The sequence below is a fragment of the Carassius gibelio genome, chromosome B10 (genome assembly GCF_023724105.1).
Source record: "Carassius gibelio isolate Cgi1373 ecotype wild population from Czech Republic chromosome B10, carGib1.2-hapl.c, whole genome shotgun sequence".
NCBI classification, from domain to species: Eukaryota; Metazoa; Chordata; class Actinopteri; order Cypriniformes; family Cyprinidae; genus Carassius; species Carassius gibelio.
The window spans coordinates 14,072,368-14,096,913 of record NC_068405.1 but is presented as its reverse complement, the minus strand read 5'-3'; the positions used below and the strand labels follow the sequence as shown (position 1 = coordinate 14,096,913).

The 24,546-nt window shown below is 35.2% G+C and overlaps 1 protein-coding gene across 5 annotated transcripts in view; it reads left to right on the top strand.

Moving 5' to 3' along the window:
• The first annotated feature begins 1,898 nt into the window (after positions 1-1,898).
• The window catches only part of LOC127966905 (glutamate receptor ionotropic, kainate 1), a 48,261-nt gene continuing 25,613 nt past the window's right edge, over positions 1,899-24,546 (top strand). For 2 of the 5 annotated variants that reach the window (XM_052568258.1, XM_052568262.1), the window contains exons 1-5: positions 1,901-2,519; positions 18,086-18,253; positions 18,715-18,972; positions 23,479-23,660; positions 23,921-23,974. In XM_052568258.1, the coding sequence (XP_052424218.1) occupies positions 2,435-2,519; positions 18,086-18,253; positions 18,715-18,972; positions 23,479-23,660; positions 23,921-23,974 (747 nt within the window). In that variant the 5' untranslated portion in view covers positions 1,901-2,434. Of the gene's footprint in view, positions 2,520-18,085; positions 18,254-18,714; positions 18,973-23,478; positions 23,661-23,920; positions 23,975-24,546 lie in introns of all 5 variants that reach the window. The other 3 variants (XM_052568260.1, XM_052568261.1, XM_052568259.1) reach the window with 2 other exon arrangements.

The following is a 24,546-nucleotide window of genomic DNA, read 5'->3' as shown; positions in this document are numbered from 1 at the left end:
TTACAGTAAGTACAACACTCATAACCAGTTCTCTGCCACTGAATGAAAAATAAATAGGAGGTTTCATTTGCTAAATGGCACATCGTATTTCAATTTCAGGCAGCTGCCAGGCCATTAGAGCCTGAGGGAAGAAGAAAGTTACCAAAACTACAAACTAAGGGACAGTTGTCCCACATTAATTTTGGAAATGCATGCTTAATAAAAACGTTCTAACACTCCCAGAGCCGTTATCAGTCCTGCTCTGATTCCATGCAATGTCTTGGAGAAATGTAATTGCATTGCTTTGACTCTGTAGTTCTATTTCCTATTCACTGAACTGTTTTATTATGGGTTGTGAAATGATTTGTTGTGGTCGATCTGCTTTATGGATTGTAATTTTTTTTTTTCACCTCTTGAAACATTTTTATTCATTCTGCACACTTCTGCCTGCTGACTAGTCAATTTCAGTTAATAATACATCATAAGCATGTCAATAAATGCACTCAGGTAAAGATGTGACCGTGCATTATTTGGTATGCTTCAAGATTGAAACTGAAATTCTTCTTTACTTCTCTCCTACCAGCCACAGTTGATCATCAATATTAACTTTGCCACTTGCAGACACCATCAACGGAAGTTTAAAAAAAAATAGAGCTTTGAGAAGAAGAAATCATGGATGAGTTTCTGAATCAAAATAATGAAACATTCATCAGACTGTGGAGAGCAAGAATCCTATGTGTTGATATAGTAGTTATGATTTGTGCTATTTCAGTTTTCTCTGTGATCACAGGGTTACCGAGGTGGAAGCTCACTGTACGCTCTGAATCATGAACAGAATATGAAGGGCTTTGGACTAAATGTTCTTTTATAGATGATGCCAGTTCATTAACATGCAAAGCCAATTTAGATCCAACCCCTTGGTCAACTCGTTACTTGTTACTCTCTCTTTTGTTCTGGCTGCGGCTGCATAGATCGGTTCACTCATGAGCATTCAGTGCACCCGTCCTGACAGTGCCAGGTGCTGCCTGATTATAGCAGCCTGTTTGCACCTGCTCGCTTCACTCACTGCTCTCACCCCTGTGTCCTGGACGGCACTCAGCATCTTCCATGCCGATCGTGGTCTGAGCTCCATTCAGTTCCACATGGGGTGGCTCTGTTTGTAGGCTGGCTGGCCTTATGTTTGCTATGCACAGCTGGGTTGTAGCAGTGCTGTTCTGTGCACCTCATCAGGGCAGGAGAAGAAACAAGCTTTGCTGAATGCTCCAGCCATAGCGACATCAGTTTAAACACACTGTTTAAACACCTCAGCCATCCTAGACTCTCTTGTAAAAATGGTTAAGTTGGTAACAGTATTGTCTTTTTTAAATTCACTTTCAAATAAGGAAAATAAAACTGAAGGGATATTTCAATATGTGCTACAACTGATGATTGTGCATCACATTAAGGTGTTAATTCACATTAATTCAGTCAAATAAATAAAATTTTATATTTATCTTATAAATATTTATAAATATATATTTTTATGATCATTTATATCATTTTACATAGCATTTTATTATTATTATCTCCTGCTTCTTCCTTTGCTGTTATAATATTTGTCCAACAGGTGGGGCTGTGTGCCGCCGTTTTGCAAAAAAGCAAGCTTTTTAACTTTATTTAGCAAAAAAAAAAAAGTATATATATATATATATATATATATATATATATATATATATATATATATATATATATATATATATATATATATAAAGTTAATTTGCAGCCGTGTGATCTAACGCTTTATTAATGATTTCGACCGAATCAATCAATCAAGAATTGGTTCAAAAGAACATTTCCTGCGAACAAGACATCATTGCTATTTCTGTGGACTGTCCCATGCACGCATATATTTTGAGCATGAACTAATTATGAGGACTTATTTAACTTTCCATGAAAGGATTCAGCTCAGTTTGTCTAAAACGGATTGTAACTAAATATATGGCTAGTTTGAAAAATAAAACTAGAAACAGAACCCTAAACAGAATTTTAGACCCTGCAAACTTATCTTCAATCTGTGTGAATTTATACATGAAGATAAGATCTTGAAGAAAGCCAAACGCTTAGCAGATTTAGCTTTAATCCTGCGTCCGGATCATGAGTCGGTCAGTCGCACGCGCTCTTTACTATTCTCGCGGTGCGCGTGGAGAGAGTTACAAGTATTTGAACCGATGAACAAAGGCTATCAGCACAGAATCCTACCTGAAATATCTTGAAGAGTTCCTTACATCGTGGATTTTTGGAGAAAGGATGATAACGTGTTGTTTTTGAGGCAATAACCGGCTTTTTCGAGGAGCTGTTTCCATTGCGCGCGATGGGAGGTGAAGGGAAGTTGATGAGCGCGCGCTATGGTTCCTTAAATCCATTGTTATGACATGAAGTTTATTTTTATTTTTTTACCTCCTTTGATTACAGAGCCATGGAGAAGCGCAGAAGACTGTTATTTTTCCTTTTTTACTTGATGTCAAAGTTTTACCTTGGTGACCAGCAGGTCATACGAATTGGTAAGTGATTGTTTATCACGACTTGTCATTGTCACCTGCGATTATTGTTAATTCATCAACTTTCAATGTTTGTTCAGCATCGAGTGTATTTGTTGTCACGTCACGGCTCTTTAAGCGACTTGAAGTGTTATTGCTTGTTTAAAGATATACCATCTATCTGATGTTTTCATGACCTCTAAATGCATATAGTTTATTTGTCGTATCTGCATATCGATGTTGAATTTGGTCTTCATATTCACTTAAATGATCAGCATTGTCATTGATATAGCTACTGTACTAATCTATTTGTGTTTCAAGTCTAACTAATGGTTAAAACTTTATCAAATTGGGATGAAATCATTAACAAAGAATATCAGTCACTTGTACTGTTGGTAATGTGTTGACCTGTCTTTAAATAAGAAGTGTAGTTGGCAGGTCATCTTGAAAGTAAATAAGCTATAAATGCATTCCTCATTTAATATTAAACCATCAGCATCATTGAAATGAGATTTGAGAGATTTGATCACTGGCTCTCCTCTGTGTGTTATTGAGATAAAGCGTCCTGTAGTCACATAGAGGACACAGTAGGGTCTTATGATTGCTGGTGTCTGACTTTGCCATCACGGTAAATCCCCAAAGCGGGTTTTAACAACCTACATTAATCCTCTTTCCTACCCAAGTCTGATTTGATGTTCCTCTCCGAATGATGGGACTTCAGTTGAAACAGAAAGCTTGGTGTATTGCTTCTGTGGGATGGATTGGTCAAATACTATACTATAAATAATATTTCACATGGACATGCATCATCATAAATAAACTAGGCATTGAAATGATCTGTATATTAAGTTTACTGTATATATCTACTTTTGATTTGTGTCATTCCTCCTAGGACTTGTGTATAGAGCAGAACGAAAGGGTACTTTAGCCCCAGATGTAAGGTTCTGACTGCCCTATTGATTCCACAGGTATTTTATCAATTCTCATCCAGAGGGGACTTGTTTCGCCCACACCATGTTTGGACCCTCTTTATCGGAGACATTTGTCAAAGTTTATCAGATATTGCTGGTTTACAGATGTTCTGTCATCTTGAACACACGGTGATCTGTCTTTAAGATGGATGTGTGTTGGAGCAATGAATCATTTTATTAGATAAACTCACACCCTTACACATACACATCGATTTGGTAGGACATTGTATATCAGGCTGGAGATACAGGAGACTGTCCCTATGTTCTCTTGAAAATATAGGTGCATCCAACTGCCATCTGTCATCTGAATGTTATGATTGCCATCTAAAGCGTAAGTCGCTGGAGACTTGGAGGGATGGTGGGCTTAGTTTGCATAATCGTGAGCCATAATGGATGCACTGACATTCCTCAGCTTTTCACAAATGTTTATGTCAACATTGCTCGACAGGGTACAGCTAGTGCTTCTTTTTTACAGATTATGGGCAAAATGTAAAAATAGATGTTGAATTATACAGAACAAAACAAAATTTGCATGGTTTGTTTTTAAAAAATAATTAATTTTCACTTTCAATTACTCTAAATTGATTGTATAGACCATTTTGAGGGATGTAAAACACTCAAAATGGCGTTAAATAACACTAAAAGTGTATAATCAGCTTATAATCATAAGGAAACCACCTTTATAGGTGCTACACAGCACTTTGGGCAAATAGTGCCATGTAGAACCATAAGAGGAACACACTCTTATATGTTTGCTATGAAAGGGAATTAATTACAATAGCAAAAGCTGTTTTGAATCATTTGAATGCTGGTCAGAAAGTCCAGTGAGTTAGAGAACCTTTGTACAACTATATGTGACCTGGACCACAAACTCAGTCATAAGGGTAATTTTTTATACATCATCTGACAGCTGAATAAATAGCGTCTCCATTCATGTATAGTTTGTTAGGATAGGACACTATTTGGCTAAAATACAAATCTAAATATGGATGGTGTTGCAGGTGCCATACCACACAGTGATGCAGCTAGTCAGGATGCTCTGCGATGGTGCCTCTGTAGAAGATGCACATGATGGGGCCGGGGCTCTGGCTCTTCTCAGTTTGCGGAGGAAGTAGAGATGCTGCTGTGCTTTCTTGGCCAGTGCTGCGGTGTTGTCAGTCCAGGAGAGGTCCTTTGTGATGTGCACACAAAGGAACTTGGTGCCGCGGGATAGGTTGGAATCATCTTCGTTCATCTTTGGAACATAAATTAAGATATTTTTTATTGAAATCCAAGAGCTTTCACAGACAGCAATGCAACTGACATGTTCAAGGTCCAGAAAGTAAGTAAGGACATGATTAAAATAATGTGACATCAGTGGTTCAACAATAATTTTATAAGCAATTTGAATACTTTATGTAAAATTTGTATCATTTGTAAAAAAAATATATAATTTGTCTTAATCTAAAATCAGAATTTGTTTTCTGAAGAACAAAGTTCTTATGCGTTTGGAATGACATGAGGTTGAGTAATTAATAAAATATTTTTAATTTTTGGGTGAACTAACCCTACAGGTTCTTTTGTATGGCAGTGGTGCTATATTAACCAATCCAAAGAACTGCAGAAGAGCCCAATTGTGTGTGTGTGTGTGTGTGTGTGTGTGTTTGTGTGTGTGCAGCGACCTAATAAAAGCTGTTTTAATTCACATGGAGTATGGCAGGCAGCTTCAATTTTTTTGAGAACACATGACAAGCTAAATACTATTTGCTTTATCTAACCACTATATTATCAGATACTTTCAAATACTAAATAATTTAAGGCTTTATCATAGCTTTAATTAATAATCACATTTCTACAATAGCACAGTAACTTTAAACTGCGTTTACGTGATGCCAGTGAGTCCAAGACGATGTGAATTCAAGTAAGTGGTTTGATACAATCATCTAAAAGTTTCAGCATGAAGGAAAAAAACTAAATTTGTTTACTCGTCTACCCTGAAAATTAAATCATAAATGTGTCCTATATAGGATATCTGCTGAATGCCATTTATCATCCCACTGGTTACTAGAACAGATTTTGCAGCAATTTTGTTAGTGTCCGGCTTTGGTCCAACTGTGGCGGGCAAGACCACGTGTTCTTGTTAAAGATCTCTATAAATCTTTTAATTATTTTTTCAGCTCTGCTCAAATTATGGTTTTTAAAATCTTAGAGAATATTTTGTTGTGAATACACAGCTGCATCAGCTCATTCCTGAGAGTGGTTTAAAATAATCTCTGGGCTCTGGAAGTATCACAGTGTTGAATGAGGGAATGTGCAGTGCTGGTGAAAGTATTTCACAGTCTATGAGGGGAAATTAATCCTTTTAGATTTGGATCCATGTGGCCTCAGATGTATGTTCAGCACTGTGAAATGGCACTGCTCTTTGACCGTCAGCAGAATTTCCCTAAAAGTCTTTATGGCTATGGTGAATTAGGAACCTGGTTTCCAAAGTCGCGTCTTTTTGAACACTTTATTAAGTATTTGTTATATAATTAACAACTAATGTAGGTTGTAAATATTTGCATCAGAACATACTCACCTTTATTCACCTCCTATAGATTGAGCTTGAAATAACAATAAACAAATTTTAGTGTTTAGAATGGGCCCCATGAGAAAATCAAAGGGTTCGATCACTGTGGCGGAGAGAATGGAGAATAGCTAATGTCTTTGGCTCTTTCTCTGCGAGAGCATTGGTATGCATGCTGCCTCCTTATCCCTTTGTGTTTTCTTGTGTTTGTCAGAAGGGATGTGTTTGAACAAGATTTCATGAATTTGAATGAGAAAGAAGGTTTCTTCTTAGATGATGCATTTGGCCTGTGTGTTTGCAGAAATCATTGTGATGTCTTTATGAGGAGTGTGTGGAATAAATCATAGACAGTGACAGAAATGTTGAAAAGAAGAACCTAGAGAAAGAAAAAGACTGTGTCCGAGATGACCTGAGTATTCAGCAGTCACTTGTGTGCAGGTTTGTGTATGTGTCTGTCTGTGTGCATGCATGCATTTGTTGTTGTAGGCATTTGTGTATTAGAAAGAAGGTTCAAGACTCATGACCTTGATTAATCAAGAACTGTGTGCATTAAATTTATTCAGTTGTCAGATGCTTTTATCCAAAGCAACTTACAAGTGAGGAACATTTTAATCATTTCAACATGAGAGCCACAATATTTGTAGCAAAGTGCTGAACTTTGAAATTTTTGAACTTTTTGAAGATTTTACAGAAAGTATTATATTAACTGAAGTAATTTAAAGATGCACTAAAACAGATTTTTTTTTGAGAAACCTAATATTATTCTATTCTATTAAAGTTAATGTACAAATGTAATTTTTAACATGAAATTAATATTATCCGTATTTTTCAAACTTGTAAATAAAACAGCTTATTGGAGTTTTACCAGAAAAACACCGTCTTTCAAAATCAATGCATTAATTACCAATTTTTGTAATTGTATGTGGATGGGATAAATTCAGAGCATTAATACTGAGTAAAGGTCACCATACTTAGCTGTATGTCACTTTACTTTTTCAAACCATAAATTGTAGAGACTAGAAACTTGAAGGGAAGGTAGTACTCTTACCACCTACAACATCACCAAGGCTCGGCCCAATTGGCCTGATGGGGATACTACAATGATCAAAGGTGCAAAATCACTAAGAACTTCTAAATCATCAGATCGCAGACTCAAGTGTCTTATGTCATTGGAATCCTTGGCTCACCTTGGACAAAATGCACGCAATGCAGATCTGCCCTTGGCCAAATGTATGCATATTTTGGATTTTCTTTAAAAACTTACTTTTGTGAACTAGTCCTTGTTTTTTTGCCCGATCGAAGCCTAACCAGTGCAGAAAGATTCTCTGAAGAGTGAATATCAACAATTATCAAAAAAGTTGAACATTCGACTTGCATTCACAAAGGGACACCAAAGATGTTCCAAAGAGGCAGGGCCACTTTTAGTAAAATGTCTTTAACTCCTGAATGAGAAAGAGAATCTATTTTGAATGAGATATATTTGCTAAACTCAGAACACTTATGTAAGAGCTCAATCTGAGGTCACAGGAAACAAATTGCAGAGCTTGGCCACAGAAAAAAACATGAAAATGGCCATAACTGCACAACCATTTGCTCTATCAACATGAAAATCACTGTGAAAATCAACTCCGTTAATCACTGCTTGCAGCTATTTTTCTTCTTGTTAAAGTTACAAAAGTGATCTAGTCAAAAAAAAGTGAAAGATTTTCTCTTACCAGGTACCAGGTTTCTTTAAGTACTGGTGGTACCGAGTTTCCAGGGTCAACCTGGTTCTTGACGCATAAAGCGCTGTGATTTCTGCGAAGCAGAAAATGTGGACAGAATCTCAAATCCAGTCATGAAAATGAAACTTACATTTTAATATGGACAGTCACGGAAGTTGTCAAAGTTGGCATAAATTTAATCAAATCAAATCTCCATATGGACTAGTATCTGCCGCAAAAGTTGGTTGAAATCTGAATCCTGCATGTTCTGCATGTCTCTGTGTTAATTATTTTTTTTACTACATAGACTTAAACATGTGAGGCTTCCAGTCATTTCAGCATCTGCTGTCTCAGTGAGGACATAAATAAATAAACATCACCAGTCACTTCACAAGCATTTTACCGTTTCATTTGAGTAAAACCTGTGTCAATTTAAAGGTATTCATGGTAGCCCGTCAAAATAAAAGTTCATTTTTACATAAAGGCATTGTGCTAGAAATATTACTGTTATTTAGTAGAACGTATATGATACTGCTACTACTGTAAAAAAAAAAAAAAAAAAAAAACTTTTTAAAGAAATAAATCACAATATTTCTTCCATGATTTAATTTTAATTGCAAATCCCCTTTATTTACCAAAAAATGTAATGTGTTTACATTTCATTAATTAAACGACAAATTAAATTTGGGTGAAACTTATTTACTGTTTTTCATAATTATATTACTAGGATGCACCAGTTGACTGGCCATAAATCGGAACCAAAATTTTGGTCTTTTTTCAGCCAATTTTTTCGGAAGTAGTAAACAAGAGTAGACCGTGAAGAGATGTTCAGATCAACTTCTCACGTGTTGGATAAGAAACGGACTAAACTGTGACAAAACTGAAATGTTTTTTTAAAACTTTCATACACGTTTGAAAAGACAGAAGTAAACGTCAGTTCTGCATTAGGATGATTATTTTTATTTTACCTTATAATGACATCGACTTAATTTGATTTAGAAATCACCTGCTGTAGCACACTGAAAAAAAGTGTTTCATTCATCCAATTAAAAAATATTGGTGTAATGATTCACATCTATATTTTTTTACTTGAGACAATAGTTATTTATGTTTCATTGTCTCAAGTAAAAAAATATAGATGTAAATCATTACCCTAATTTTTTTTAATTGCATACTTTTATTTACTCTCAATGGTAAAGACCTTTTTTTATTTAAAACCAAATTTAAAAACTAAAACAAAACTGTTTGTTTGGACTGTAGAACTATGCAGTTATTGCCTTTCTTGTTTGTTGCTTAAAGATAAAAAAAAATTTGGAAATCGGTATCGTAATCGGCCAGTTTGCTTGTAAAATATCGGTATCGGAATCGGCAATGAAAAATCATGATCGTGCATCCCTACTTTAAACACAATTGAAAATAAGTATAAAAAATGGCACTGGTTTTATTTTTAGTGATAAAAAGTTTTTTTTTTTTTTTATTAGCATATTTTTGTGTTTTGCTTTGGTACCGAAACTGGTACCAAGAACCGTAGATTTTCACTGGTATCGGTACCGAATACTGAAATTTTGGTACCGGGACAACACTAATCTGGATGTATGTCACAACATGAAAGAAAAAATTTGGTGCTACTTCTTTTTTATTGTGAATATGTCATATCAGTAGGAAACCAGTTTTATTCTATGTGGAGTGGGTCACTCCCTTATTAAGATCACAAACCATGTCATGCAATTAACAAGTTGCTAATCATACTTCATATAGTGCTTTCAGCGAGTGCTCTTAACAAACAACTAAAAAAAACAAGCAAACCAAGTGGAGAAATTAAATATCAGAAATAGGAAGCCTCTACTGGAATGACGAAACAAACCATGACACACAAAATGCCTCTGTGTTCATCCAAAATCCAGTTGTGACAGCAAGACAGCTAGCGGTCACAGTGCAGTGCAGCATGAAATAGAGATAAACTAAAAGGATCACAACAAGATATACAAACGGTTTCATTTAGCCGTTAGTAAACAAAAAATCCATGTATCCAGGCCATCAGGTCTCCATTACAACTGTGATGAAGATCCAGATAATTTTTTTACAAAAATGTACTTATCTTGAACTCATCGTGATTAATTATCTGATTCAAATATGAATAATTACATTGAGTGGAGCAAAAGGGAAACTCATCATCAACATTAAGTACTGATTTTAATCATATAACAATTCATTATATTAATCAGCCAGGTACTGCCCTCTGCATTTGTGATTTTTTTTTATTTATTTTTTTTATAAACTGTTGAAAATGGTTGTTCTTTTGCCAAAAAAGTGGATGCTGGATATCATGACATGTGTTCTTACTGTAATGTTTCATTCTAGGACTGATCGTTGAGTGGATCATTCTGTCTGGGTAAGGGCAGTGCAGTTGATATGTTGTTAGAGCTGACAGATATGTAACATTGAAAAACATCAATCGAACATCTCCCGGAATGATCCGGGGTGGGGAATGAAAAACAGTACCTAACTGAAACCACAGAGAAAAGTTTGAGATCCTTCATGGAATTACAAGGTCAAATGCACTTTAGAAGTCTCAAAAAAAGACACTGAATATTCTTATTTTGTGCCAAAAGATTTGGGCTACATCCATGACCGTGTACACTATTTCCATACACTATTTCCCTACTATATAACAGACAACAAACAGCATGTGAAAAAATAGTATGCCTGAATTTACAGTATTTAGGGAAAAGTGCCCAGATCGCCTACTATTTCTTGAGATCTTCATGATAGTGTGTATCTGAGTTGTGAATAGCAGCATGACTAATGTTGTAGGTCACAGGACTATAACAACATGATGAATATAGTATGTCCGGATTACATTTATATGATACTCTTTCAAACTATATGGAAATTTTTTAATGGTGACAAAGTATGTACTTATTTTAAAAAAGTTACTTACTCGGAGAGAATGAGTTTTAGACGTGGTGTCACTTTCAGTGCCATTTTGTTTTTTATTAAATGTCTTAGGGTTTAATCATCTTCAGTTCATTGAAGTTCATTGAACTCAGTAATAGAGGGAAAATGAAGGCACTTAAACACCAAGAGCATTTCAGGGCTGCATGCAGACATAATCTCCAAAAGGCCTCTGAGATTTTAATTTTGATACAATTTTTAAGAAATGCGTTTGACTATAAAGAAATGTTAAAGAAAATCTTTTGACTATAATTGCACACATTTTTTATTAGGGTATATATTACAGTATTTTATGAATGAAAAGACCTGCTGTTTCCTTCATCATCCAGTTCCAAGGGGAAATGAGAATGCATAAATTTGCAAGAATAAGAGACACAAAAACCTTGTGAGCTAAAAAAGAAAAAAAGACAATGCATCCAGTAGCACAGTCGGGTAATGGTGACAACTAATCATAATTTAGCTAATTTACGTCAATTTAAATGTGAAAACTGCCTTTGTAGGATTGTTATTTATGTGTGCAGAATTTTAATGAATGAAAAAATCTGAAGCAAATATTTCCACTCAAGCATTTGTTGACAGTAAAATTAGGCCTTTAAAAGTTACTTGCATGTTTAAAATTAATACTGTGATATCTGTGGTCCACACTATGTTGACTGTTGATGGGGTTTTCAAACTGGGGTCTGTGAAAAATGTTTAGATATACTGTAAAATAAATGGCATAAAATAAATTGCAATAAATTGTAAATTGTTATAGTAAGATTAGACTAAAATACAATAACTGATTAAGGTAAATAAAATGGATTAAAATAAAAAAGCAAAAAATTATTCAAATAAATACAGACATAAGGAATACTTCTAACAACAGGGTACTACTATTAGTAAAAAAAAAAGTAATAATGTATAATAAGTAATAATAGTTATAAAGAAGAAAATGTAATAGAAACTAAATATTTTCCAAAAATTTGTTTACACATTATTACCTATTTATAGTGTTATTTTTGCTCAGTATCAATTGGTTCTTTATGTAATTTTTATATGGTAAATATTTGGTAATACTTTTTATGGAAATTTGTATATGGTTAATTTTAGAATGCAGGTCCCTCGTGCATATTTGCGAGTCTATGGCATCTATAAAATTAAAATCCTGGCCTATAGCAGAAGCTACTTCTTGTAGCCAACCAGTTTGTGTTGCCTGCTAAAACATGCTTACCATCTTACCATTTGAGAGCAGTGGCACCAGCGCCACTAAAGTTCTAGAGATGGTGGCGTCAGGAGCAGATTTGGTAGCGCTGGGGGATGATGTGTGGGGGTACTGAAAATAAAGATAATTTGGGTCATTTAATCATAAAATTACCATTGTTTTGCATTAATAAGTGCAGTTACTAATAATATTTAATGTTACTTTTTTGTTTATTTTTATTTTGTTTATTGTTTATACAGATTTGACAGTAAAGCACTAAGCTAAAGTCACTGTAAAGTGCTTGAATTTCTCTCTCAAAAGGTTGTACAAACCCTGAAAATGATATAATGCATTCGACTATTTCTACCACAACACCATGGTTACAGTTAGTGTTACCGCTTCTGGATTCCTGAGGTATGTCAACTCGGTTTATAACAGAGATTATAACAGTGTCGCAAAATCAACTTTGGCTCCTGAGTAAAGCAGTTATGAGCTTGGACAAGTTTGTTTGTGTCACGGTCCGATCTGATAAATGCTTTGCTTTCAATTGCCGTTTGATGTTTCTCAAATGCAACCGAAATGGAATAGCTTATGAGTTGGGCAACGTGGTGGTCACACCAGTGCGTCCGCTCACAAAAATTAGTCGCACCAGCAGAGAAAATGGTCACAGTCTGGAGCCCTGTTTAGCTTTTGCTAGGACCAGCACTGGGAGTCTTTGAACTGTCTGCTGGTCAAAGCCAGAGGGGAGGCTTTGCATACTGCATTCTGCGTGTGTCACCTGTCACCAACACAGGTTCTGGGAGGAGACAGGAAATATTCCATGTTATGTACATGAACTGCAAATGAATTGTCCACTGGTAAAAGTTTGAGCTGTTGTGAAGTATATGCTGTATACTCTTTCCCAGACTATAAATTTAACTGAGGTAGTGATAAAATATTGACAAAAAAGCTAATAATCGCTAATAGATACAAAGGTGGAAATCCCCCAATCTGAGGATTGTCCCCCCTAAAATTATGATTAAAAACCTAGCTGTGTATTGTAAACAACAATGTTTTGTACTTTAAATAATTGTTTAATTAGCAAAACAACACAAAAGGAGCAAAAATATATTTTAAGTTTAGAAACATTTTGAGTCTCTCCCTCCCTTACATCAAAGTGATTTGGTCCAAATGCCTGCTTTCCTCTTAAGTTCTACTAAATTGAGTGTTGTCAATTTAGCAATTTTGTTGCTAAGTTTAGCAGCTTTTCAGATTACCCTAGCAACTTTTTCTTCCAAAAGCACCTAGCAACAAATTTGGTTATTTTTTAAATAGCAATTTAGCAAATAGCATTGCAGTAGTCCAGCTTTAGAAATGACAAGGGCCTGGACAAGACGTTGTGCAGCATGCTCCGTTAGTAAGGGCCTAATCTTTCTGATGTTGTGCAATGCAAACCTTCAAGAGAATAATAACGGATGATTTGGAATCAGCCTTTGCAATCCGCAATGTATCCATGACTGACAGTAGCACAGTCTGCCTGGGAAGGTTCCTGGGAGAAGAGATGTTGATGATGTGTGTGAGTGGTGGGAAGAGTGTAGGAGAGATTGCTTTAAGAAGGTGTGAGGGGATTGGGTCTAGAAGGCATGTTGTAGGATGGCTGGAGAGGAGAGGTTTTGATACTTCTGCCTCAGTGAAGGGTCAGAAGCAGAAGATGGGAGTTTTAACAGTGGGTTTGGTTGGTTTGTGGTCTAATGTGTGTGGGGCTACAGGGGATACAGAAGAGAGAATTTAATGTTTTAAAGAGATTACATATGTCTGGAACACTGTTGATCTTGTTGTGGAAGTTTGAAGATTTGGAAGTTTGGTCTTCGGCAAAGAAAGATTAAAGCAAAGACTGATACAAACTCAGGTCTGACAGATCTTTTGATTTGCACCCTTTTCTTTCTGCTACCCTGAGTTTGGTCCGATGCTCACAAAGAACATCGGATATCCACAACTACAAATGGTAACGATAAGAAGGCACACAATTACCATCTAAATTACACAAACAGAGGAAACCAAAGATGCCTAGCAAGACAATCATTATGTAAATTAAGTTGCTGCTATTTGCAATTGTTTAATTTTATTACAATAATAATAATTGAATAATTGTTCATTTATGATACACTTTGTAGCTACACTGTACGAAAAATATTTAGAAAAATGTAAAGGTACTAGTCATTTTGTACTAGTACAGGGTTATCCGTTGTAACCCTGTAACCTGAAAACACTAAATACAATGTGTAATTAAAAATGCAGGTAAAATAAAAACTGTGAAAAATCTATATGGAAAATTCCTTCATAATAACATAGTAGATTGTGGCCTATTTTTACAGACTTCTCTTAGAGTGTAGCATACTAACTAACTACTAATACTCTGCTTAAAACTATAATTATTCAGAATTTTGTTTTACTAGTTTACTAGCTAATAAAAAAACTTAAATTGTTCAAAAATGTGTTCAATAACTCAATAATTATTTGTATATAAATATTATATTATGCATTTATATTATTTTACGGAAAAAAAATCTAAATGAACACATAAAATATCTGTTTTGCTAAGATTTAAAGAAGTGACAATTTTTCATAGTGATTATGCGATGAAATTATCATATAATGACATTAAAACATCATCTAGCAACTTTTAGCTACAAATCGAGCTTCCTTTAGCTACTACCTCTGAAAAATGAAAAATCACCTACATACACACAAGTGAGATAACAAGCATCAAAGTTTGATTTCAAACATCAATTTCACTATGATTTATATATTTGACATGTCCTTACTCAGTCAATATTAAAACCTGTTAACTGTCACTCACGTTTTTGAAGATAGACTTGAATGTGCATGATACAAACCTAAATTTTTATAATTCATGACTGAAAACATTTTCTAAGATGATTTTGATGTGCCATTTACATGGTAATGCAATGTCTGATTTTAAAATGGGTTTTAAAGGATGAATTTTGAGATTTTATGTTTTCAAGTGATATATAACTTCTGATGATTTCTAAAATGTGATAGAGAAAAAGGCAACGAGGAAGTCTTTTTTTTAAACAAAGAATGTTCTTTACCTTTTGAAGGATGATTTTATGTAGAAAACAGTAAATCACAAAAAATGACTTAAGCTGGTTTTGCACAGCCAGAGTCACATATGTTTTAGTATAAATGTTGTTTTAGTATAAGTGAGATACTATTCTAGTTTTTATTATTATTATTTTAAATAAGATGTTTCAAAGTTTTAGTATTTTTTTTTTTGTTGTGTTCCCGATCATTTTTTTTAAATGTCTGTATAGAATGTTTTTGTAATTTTTAAATATGTCTATAGTTTTTATTCATATTCATTAAGTTTTAGATATTTTAGTACATCAAGTTAAACTAAATGAGAAATTAGAAATGTTGCCTTGTTACATACCTGTATTAAATTAAGTTATTTTATTTTAGTCAACTATAACTTTCTTTTTGTTACCGTTTGAGAAGAACATGGTCCTTGATATGAAATAAAGTATTAACAAAATATTTTTGAAATCATAAAAATATGCAAAACTCTGTCTCAACATAAAAGCATATAGATCCAAAGCACATTACTTTCTTGTTAACTTATTGTTTATCACAAGGGCGAAATGCGTGTAATGACACAAACATAATGATAGAAAATGGATTCATTAAAGTTGCTGTCACCAAGGTGAAAGGCAGAGGCTTTGGACATCTCTAGGGGACCATTTTCCAATGAATAGAAATAAAGCATTAAAGGATGCTCAAGTAACCATCGCAGCTCCTACACACAAATACAAAAGTGTCTATATGCCACTCTGTCTGCTTTTTCATTCAAATCTAATGCCGCCTAATGTCTTAAAGACACTGTAAATCTATTCGGTTCCAATGGCTGACTCTTAATGTTCCAATTAAAGAAACAGTTAAGCTAGATGGATTTGTTGTTTCCAAGATAATAAAAGATCAATAAGGGATCAGACTTCTTAGTCATAGTGGAAAAAGAGTAAATAAACACAGCAAAACTGTAGATTTGATACTTCCACAGAAATGAACCGAGACTTGTTGGCTGCCAGACTCATTGTTATCAACTCTCCTTCATGTAAGTGCATCTGCCTCGTCTAGAAAAGCTTTAGGCTTCATTCTCATCTCCAGCCTCCCAATCCGACCCAGTCTGACCATCTCCCTCTATATGAAAGCAATCAGTTTTTCACAGACAAAATCTCCTCTCCTTTCTCCCTGTGTGGAACGCTCGGTCCACGCTCTTCCCAAGGGACTATCTGAACATCAGACGGTGTTATCCACAGCAGGACTTTCTGGCTAGGCATTAAGTCCTGCTCATTCCAATTCAGCTTTCAGAAAGCCAAAACAAGCCACTGAGACCGGGTTTCACAGAAGCTTGTATCTACACTCTGATGAGCTTCATCTCATACACATTAACATTTCCATTTAATTATTCTTATCTTCATTCACAGTCTTTTCATTAAAGAGCCAATCTGTCACTTTCACTGTTGGAGGTTGGCTGTTTATTGGCAAGTTAATGGCCCATTATTTCCTGCTGAGACCTGTTTGCTGGCCGTCTATGAATAGAGTCTGATCTCAGGTGGATGCCCTCCAGATGGATCTCACCATTTTGCATTGTATTCGTATGATGTGTAGTTCTAGTATCTGCAGCCTTACATGTAATATGACATAACAATGTGTGTGGTACCAGATGCTCATGCATAATTCTGGAGATATACTCCACATAAAGTCTTGGCCACTTACTCCAGACATTTATGCATGTTGACTTTGCACCCAACTGAGTTAAATTGGTTCCTGAGTGGCATATTCAGTAACAAAGTCTGATGTTTTGGCCATGATCATTTGCTGATTCAGGTGTGAACAGTCTGTTTTGATCTTCTGATTTGCATGTGATCATTGAGAAGAGATGATGTTGATTAACCTTGTGCAGTTTTGAGAATAAGCTTCACTGCCAGCAAGGGAAGTGATTTAAAAATGGCATGTTAAAGGTCAAACACGGTGTTGGCCAATTAGTCTGAATTTCTTAAGCGGGGAAATCTGCATGAGTCGAGATTTTCTAAATGTTATGGGAGCGCTAGAAACCTGTATGCAAATGACATCACATATTGGTATTGCCATTTAGATGCATCATATCATACTAGGTTAAACAGCGATTGTAATCTGCTGTGTGTTTTTTCTTATGAAAATGGTTGGTTTAATTTCTAACGTGCTCGTTAGCAAGCCACTGTCTTTTATATTCTTAATTATAAGTTGCAACATTATTAAAAATCCTCACTGCTTTTATAATTTTGTAAATCCTCTATAGTTAGATACAATTTTGAGCACTCTTTGTTCTTTTGCTTGTAATCGATTTCTTTGTTCGTCATTATATTACAGACTTTACTGACAATGTTTTCTTAAGTGAAAAATACTCAAAGGCTACCTGACTTTTTGAGTGGTGTCAATCACTCAAGGGGCTGTTATTAATAAAGAGCAGCAAGACCTCTGCCTTTGCCTGTTGTTGCAATCCTAAATTGTCAACTTGTGTCAAACGTCAGTGTGGTCTGGACTGGGGGAGTATGAACTTTACCAACTGTTTGACAAATGATATCATTCATGAACAGTTTTCAGCACAGTATAAAAAAATGTTGCGCTGAATAGTGTATCCCTCTCGCTGTGTTCTGTCTGTTTAACGCGTGCGTCCTCCACACCGGCGCTCTTTCAGTAAAGATTTCAGTTTAACACAGACTGTCAGGATGGGCCTTTATGCAAAAATGGAAAGGCTTACGTGAATTGGGAACATTTACAGATAAGGATACAGATAAGGACATTTACAAATACGTTTTTTTTGCGCTGAGGATGCACACACATATCTGTAAAAGTGCCTGTCAGGGCAAGCCATTACACTAATGCACCAGCCTGAAGTTTAAAATAAAGATGTATCATGTTTTGGGCACCTTGGATCACATACTTTCCCTGCAGGAGCTCATTCTGTTTCCTCCAGTATTTGTAGATGCATTTGTCCATAAAAATGCTGTAATTTGATGCGACCGGTTGCCGATGTACATGCACTGTTGGCACATCTGACTAATTGATAATGAGAATCGTTTTCAATGATTTACTGGTTTTTAAATGTGTTTGTCTTAATAAGAACATCTTTAGACGTCTACTGTACTTGGAAGCAGTTTTACTTAATGCTGTTTGTCTCTCTATTTTGATTAAAGGAGGCATCTTTGAGACGCGGGAGAATGAACCAGTCAGCATGGATGAACTCGCCTTTAAATTTGCAATTACAAGTATCAACCGAAACAGAACCTTGATGCCAAACACCACACTGACCTACGACATCCAGAGAGTAAACCTCTTCGACAGCTTTGAAGCCTCCCGAAGGGGTATGACTATATTTATATTTTTATTGAATTTCCGATTTTATTCTATAAAAATTGCCTAGATAGTGACAAATATACTAAATATGTATCTTTTTTAGTTTTTCTCGGTTCGTAGTTATTTATTAAACATAAATCTTTTATATTATTATATAACTATCAATTAAATACAGTTGAAAAAGTCAGTGAATCTGATGTTAGTCAGTCCAAATTAACCATTTTAAGGGGCAGATGTAAAATATTTAATTCAACACATCTTGTAGGTCTCACAAAAAAAAGAAAGAAAAAAAAGATCTTTTGTACCTCTAATTATACACTTCAATTTCCATGGAAAATGCCATTATGAGCTAATGTAATGAGACTATTGCTGTTATAATGTGCACGCTTTGTTCTGTGCTTTTCTCTTCTCTTTTTTTCATACCACCACTTATTTTTTCATGTCACATGTTTTTCTTTCCCTGTCTCAGTATGTGACCAGCTGGCCCTGGGGGTCGCGGCGGTCTTCGGTCCCTCACACAGCTCCTCGGTCAGTGCCGTCCAATCCATTTGCAATGCCCTAGAGGTGCCGCACATCCAGACGCGCTGGAAACACCCGTCTGTGGACAATAAGGACAATTTTTACATTAACCTCTACCCTGAGTACACCTCCATAAGCAGGGCTATCCTGGACATAGTCATGTTCTACAAATGGAAGTCTGTTACTGTGGTTTACGAGGACAGCACAGGTGAGTGACTGTTATGGTTTAGAAAAGGGGTTTTTGAAGGCAACCTCAATGTGCTTTTTTGAGGATTTGTTGAGAGGCTTTTTAAAGAGGGATTTTTATACCTTTGAGCTTGAAAATGGGACACTATAGGCCACAACATTTATACTGAAAACCTCTTTTCTGCTGGAAAGAGTAACTGATGTGCACATATATTTACATTCTATTATATTCGAAACAAGTGGGAATTCAATCTGATTTCAACAGGAACTCCAGCACTGCTTATGGCATCATATGTTTTGAATGCTGGTTCTCAAACATGGGCTTGCTGTACATGCTCTCATGCATTTCATATATTTTTGCTGTCAGCTTGCATTATCTGTTCTGGCGATGTTTGATATAGGACAATTCTGTAACTGGTTTGCTAGTAGCAAATTTATACATGACAAATTTGCACACAGTCAGCCTGTGAATGTTGGTTTTACTTTAATTAGCAGAGCGTTGTCACCCACAGAATTGAAATTCAGTTTCTTTGCTTTAAATCCCTGCTTTGAAATGCACAGTGGTGAAGCGTTTTAGATGTGGCATTGGTAAGTTTAATGTGATTTCAGGTGGCAAGTGTTCATTTGTTTTTTTCTAGGTCAGTCTGGTTTAACTCGCCCTTGACCTTATCAGTTTATTTCCTTTTGAGAGCATCATTTCAATACCACATTTCATTTTCTCTACATTCTGACTTTGTGACCTTTTCTAAACCAAAAGGGTTTTGAAAACAGTGAAATATTGACTGAATATTGAACATCTTCTCTCACGTTGTTATCACAGCCATTTATTTCACAGGCCTTGGCTCATATTCAAGAAATGTTTTCATTGTGACTGTTAATCAGGTTATTAATTATTATTATTTTTCTCAATTAGATGATAAAATATGTAAACTTCTCACACTCCATCAGAATCAAAATCAGAATCAAACAATAGAAATATATAAATCACCTTAACATTAGTTAAGTGTGACTCTGTATGCATTTGAATAAATTGAGCCTGGTCATTATTGTGCATACTTTATCAAATCAAACATCAAAAAGATCAAACATCAAAGTTGTTATCAAATCTGTCATCAAATTGTAATAACTTTCTCTGTCTCTGAGATTACTTCTTTTTGATGTAATCAGGGGCACACAGAGGGGGATAATATAATATTAACCAATAAAATATATTTGTATATGATCCACAAAATCAAGTCAGCCATTGCATTATGTCCAACTAGACAATCTGTTAAATGTTGTAAATGCTGTTTTAGGATTGAAAATCGGAGAAAATGTGGCTTTTGTCACATCCTGATCCAAATCCCCTCTCCTCTCAATTAAAAAAAAAGCAGCAAAAAGACAACACAATGTATCAAAATAATCATATTATATGCAAATTCTGCATAATGATGTAGTTCACTAACACACTTCAAGAGATCCCCTGATGGCAACAAACTAATTTGGAGAGCAAATCAAATGCAGACAAACAAATCCAGAGTTTAATAACACATAAAAACAAATAACCTCAAAACAAATGGAAAATTACACCGCAAATACTTCTATTTCTACAGCTTAAAATGAGCATGGTGACACTGTAGCCAGTGTCTTTGCAGAAATTGTTAAAATTAGTGTCGGATTGACCAGTTTCAAAATGATTAGTGTGTCTGATTCATAGCCAGTGACTTGGATCGAAATCATTAAGGGAGCTCAGGGAACAGATGCCAGCGCAAATTTACCCTAGTATTTACAAATCACACCGTCTCTGCTGTAGTGTGATTTGTCTGGAATTCCTGTGAGCCATCTGTTTGAAAACACTAACTACACACTACTTTCGGTGTGTTTATGTCTAGAAATCTCATACTTTGATAGCATGATTTATGATCTTGTCATTGCATGGAAGTACATCATTATATGGCCAAGACTAAATCAAATAACTGAAGCCTGTGGCTAAAAGGGGTTTCATACCTCTGTGTTTCTGAGCTTCAAAGCAGTTTTGTTGCTCAAATCTGTGTTTTGGATGTTATTGGGCTTTATTATGATGACATATTTCATTATGCATGTCATTTACATTGAACTCGTGTAGTAGTGCTGCCTTTATAAGAAATGCATGTCCCTAATATTAGTCTGCCACTTCTTTTATTGAATTTCCCTTTGATCTTGCATAGGATATTTTCTACAAAATACGAAATTCTGTAATCCAATTTCGATCCCTTTGAGATTTGGTAGAGATTAATATTTAAGGCTTGTTTAAGTATGTACCAAACAGCCAGGGTGTTAATACAAAGCCATGATGATTTGAGTATGAAATGTATAAATTAAATCAGGTAGCTTAGATGGTCTGATCAGATCCTGCAATAGGAAACCATTTTAATTGATGTGCACATTCAATATAATACTGCATGACTTAGAATTGTGGTTTATGACACAATACAATTTAGAAAATATAAAGGGAACAATATAGTATAATAAAAACAAGAAAACAGGAGCAATGAAGAAGCTTTTGATCTCGACGTTGTGACTCCCAGGGGCTCCTACATGTACTGGAGCCCAATATGTAACTGATGGCCCCATATCAGAGTCTCATTCCGTAAGCATAAGGACCCCGGAGCTTGTTTGATTATTAATGCCCTAAAGCAATTGATGAGTTCAGAAGGAGGTAATTTGAGTCTGAATTGATATCCATTCACAGAGTTATCACGTTTTAAAGGGGTCATATGATGCAATTTACATTTTTTCTTTCTCTTTGGAGTGTTACAAGCTCTTGGTGCATAAAGAAGATCATGTAGCCAGCACCATATTGTGGACTTTGTTTGGCCTTCCAAAAGAGGACACAACTGGAACTGCAAAGTAGAGTAGGCTTGCTGTTTCTCCGATCACAAATGCAGACATGGTTTTGTTTACGCAGCGCTATATGCAAAGCAATGCATAAAAAGACAGCATAAGTCATTATAATAAGTAATTATGACCCCACTGGATGCAACAAATGTCTCGTTTGTAATGGTTTTTTTTTGGTGTAGTCTCATATAGTGATGTCCGGATCGTAAACAAATTTTCTATTTAACCGTATCTTCTTAGTGAACCGGTCGAACCAGTTCACTAAATTGAACTGAATCATTTGAAATGGTTCGCATCTCCAGTATGCACTAATCTATAAACTACTTAAGTTTATAAACAGCCAATTATCGCTGGCCAATCAGAGCACACCTTGCTTTTTTAGAACGATGAGCTTGGTAAAAATCGATGCGTTTCAGAAGGCGAGGCATAGAGGAGAAACAATAATGTACATTATATGGAAAATAATGTGTTTTTGAACCTTAAACCGCATAAACACATTGCATTACACCAAATACACCAAATATTGTTCTTTTTAGCAGCATTATATGATCCATTTAATGCACAAGCTTTACATATGATGGAATGATCTGCAAGATAGCCTGTTTAGTAGTTTTTACAAATCTGTTGCAATGTTTTTATTGTTACATAAAGTTAAATGAAGATGAAAAACTTGAACTTGAAGCAGTAGGTGCTGGGCAGATATCTTCAGAAATTTTTGAAATGTTGTTTTGGCACAAAAACTGAAATAAAATAAAAAAGGTACACTATAAAGTTTTCCAGTTGTAAATAAAACAAATTATTGATGTACATGATAATTCTATTTCTATTTCCAAATTTCACATTTAATTTAATGTTACTTGCATTTTTTAAGTAATTTACTAGCCATTTCTGAGTGAAAATCGTTTAAAAAAAAATTCAGTGTAAAATAACTAAAGCTGAAACAAAAATTAAAGCTAATTAAAAATATTTAAAAACAAATACAAATATCAAAAGCACATAACTATTACTAAAAAATATGAATCTTTTCTATATTTAATAAAACAATAAAAATGTGAATAAAAACTACAACTGCAGTTTCTATACTGTGCCAATGTCGTTAAATGTGGCTTATAGTTGAGATTGTGTGTTTCTGGAGGTGATTGCATCATGCTGCTTTGTGGACGTTTGTACCCCAGAGACCTCTGGACTTTTGATCCGGCCTAGGCGAAACCTTTAGGCTTTCACCATGTTACATTTTAAAAGGATATTTCTGGATTTCTCTTGCCTTTACTATTATTCTCAAATCTGTTTAAATAATAAGAGAGATTTAGAGCAGTATGCAATTATACTTTAGTGAAAGTATCATATTATCTAATAACACTGACTGACTCACAGTCATTTTTATCCCTTTCACAGGTCTGTTCAGCCTTTAGATAACATTTTGACCTGCTACTGTTTAATGCATTACTTTTTGCCACTACAGTCTGAGTGTTTTGATTAAAGAGAAGCCGGGGAAAAAAACATCTGATTGTTATGTATCAACGGAATAGATGAGTCCCAATTTACGGTCCCTGTAAACATTTGCTGTAACACTGGGGAAATCAAAAGTGTAATTACTGCAGCTTGTGATGAGTTTGTTTCTCTTTCATTGCCCCCCACCTTCGATCATTCTCTTGTGTTCTCTTGTTTCAAGGATTGATGCGTATGCAGGAATTGATCAAAGCTCCGTCAAAAAACAACCTGAAGATTCGTATCCGCCAACTGGCATCGGGAGGAGGCGACAGTCGCCCCCTGCTGAAGGAAATGAAGAAAGAAAAAGAGTTCTACATCATCTTCGACTGCTCCTACCAAGTAGCCGCCGAGCTTCTCAAACAGGTGCGCCACTATTTTTGTAGATTCTCACTCTGAACTTTCTTTGAACTCGCAAAGTACGTCACTCAGATTGAAATGGATTGAAAATGAGAGTGAAGTGCTCTTGCATGCTGTGGCACAGCAGGATTTCAGAGCTCCACTTTAAAGCAGAAAGATGTAATACAGTTTGTGCCATGCTGCCTTCATACTGCTGAAACTTTTATTTTACACTCAGCCTTTCCAATCCTTCCCAAAAAATGTTTTGTTATGTTTCTCCCCCACAGCTGATGTCGATGGGTATGATGACTGAGTACTACCATTTCTTCTTCACTACTTTGGTGAGTGTGAAAAGTGGACTGCTTGCTATTAATAAGAGTGCTTGAATTAATAAGAGGGTAAGTGATTTTCTGCTGTTTTTATAATTGTTGCTTGTCAGACTGTATGTTTCGACCCTATTGAAATTTTGTGACATGAAACCTTTATGCACCCTGGGCCACATCAACTGTCTTTCATGTCAGACTGTAGAACTGTTCATCCTAATTTATGTTTGACAGTGTTCACAGGGCTTTAAATGTCATATGCTGACATTCTCATTGACACATGAAATTGTGAAATTGTACCACACAATCCAAAGCTTTTGTTGGAAAAGGTTTTTTTTTTAAATAAAGGGAGAAAAAAAAGCATTTAATGCATTAGCATTTGTTGCATGTGCCAATTGTAGAACAGTTTTCAAATGAATTTGAAATTCGGTAACAAAGAGAATGCAGTTTTAATTTAAATTCAGGGTGAAGTCAAAGGAAATTAACAAATTCAGAGCAAATTTGCAAAAAGTCTAATTTTTAACTACAGAAAAAGAAAGGTTTGTCAAGACAAACTTTGAATTATGCAATGACAACCTTGTTAGAAAATT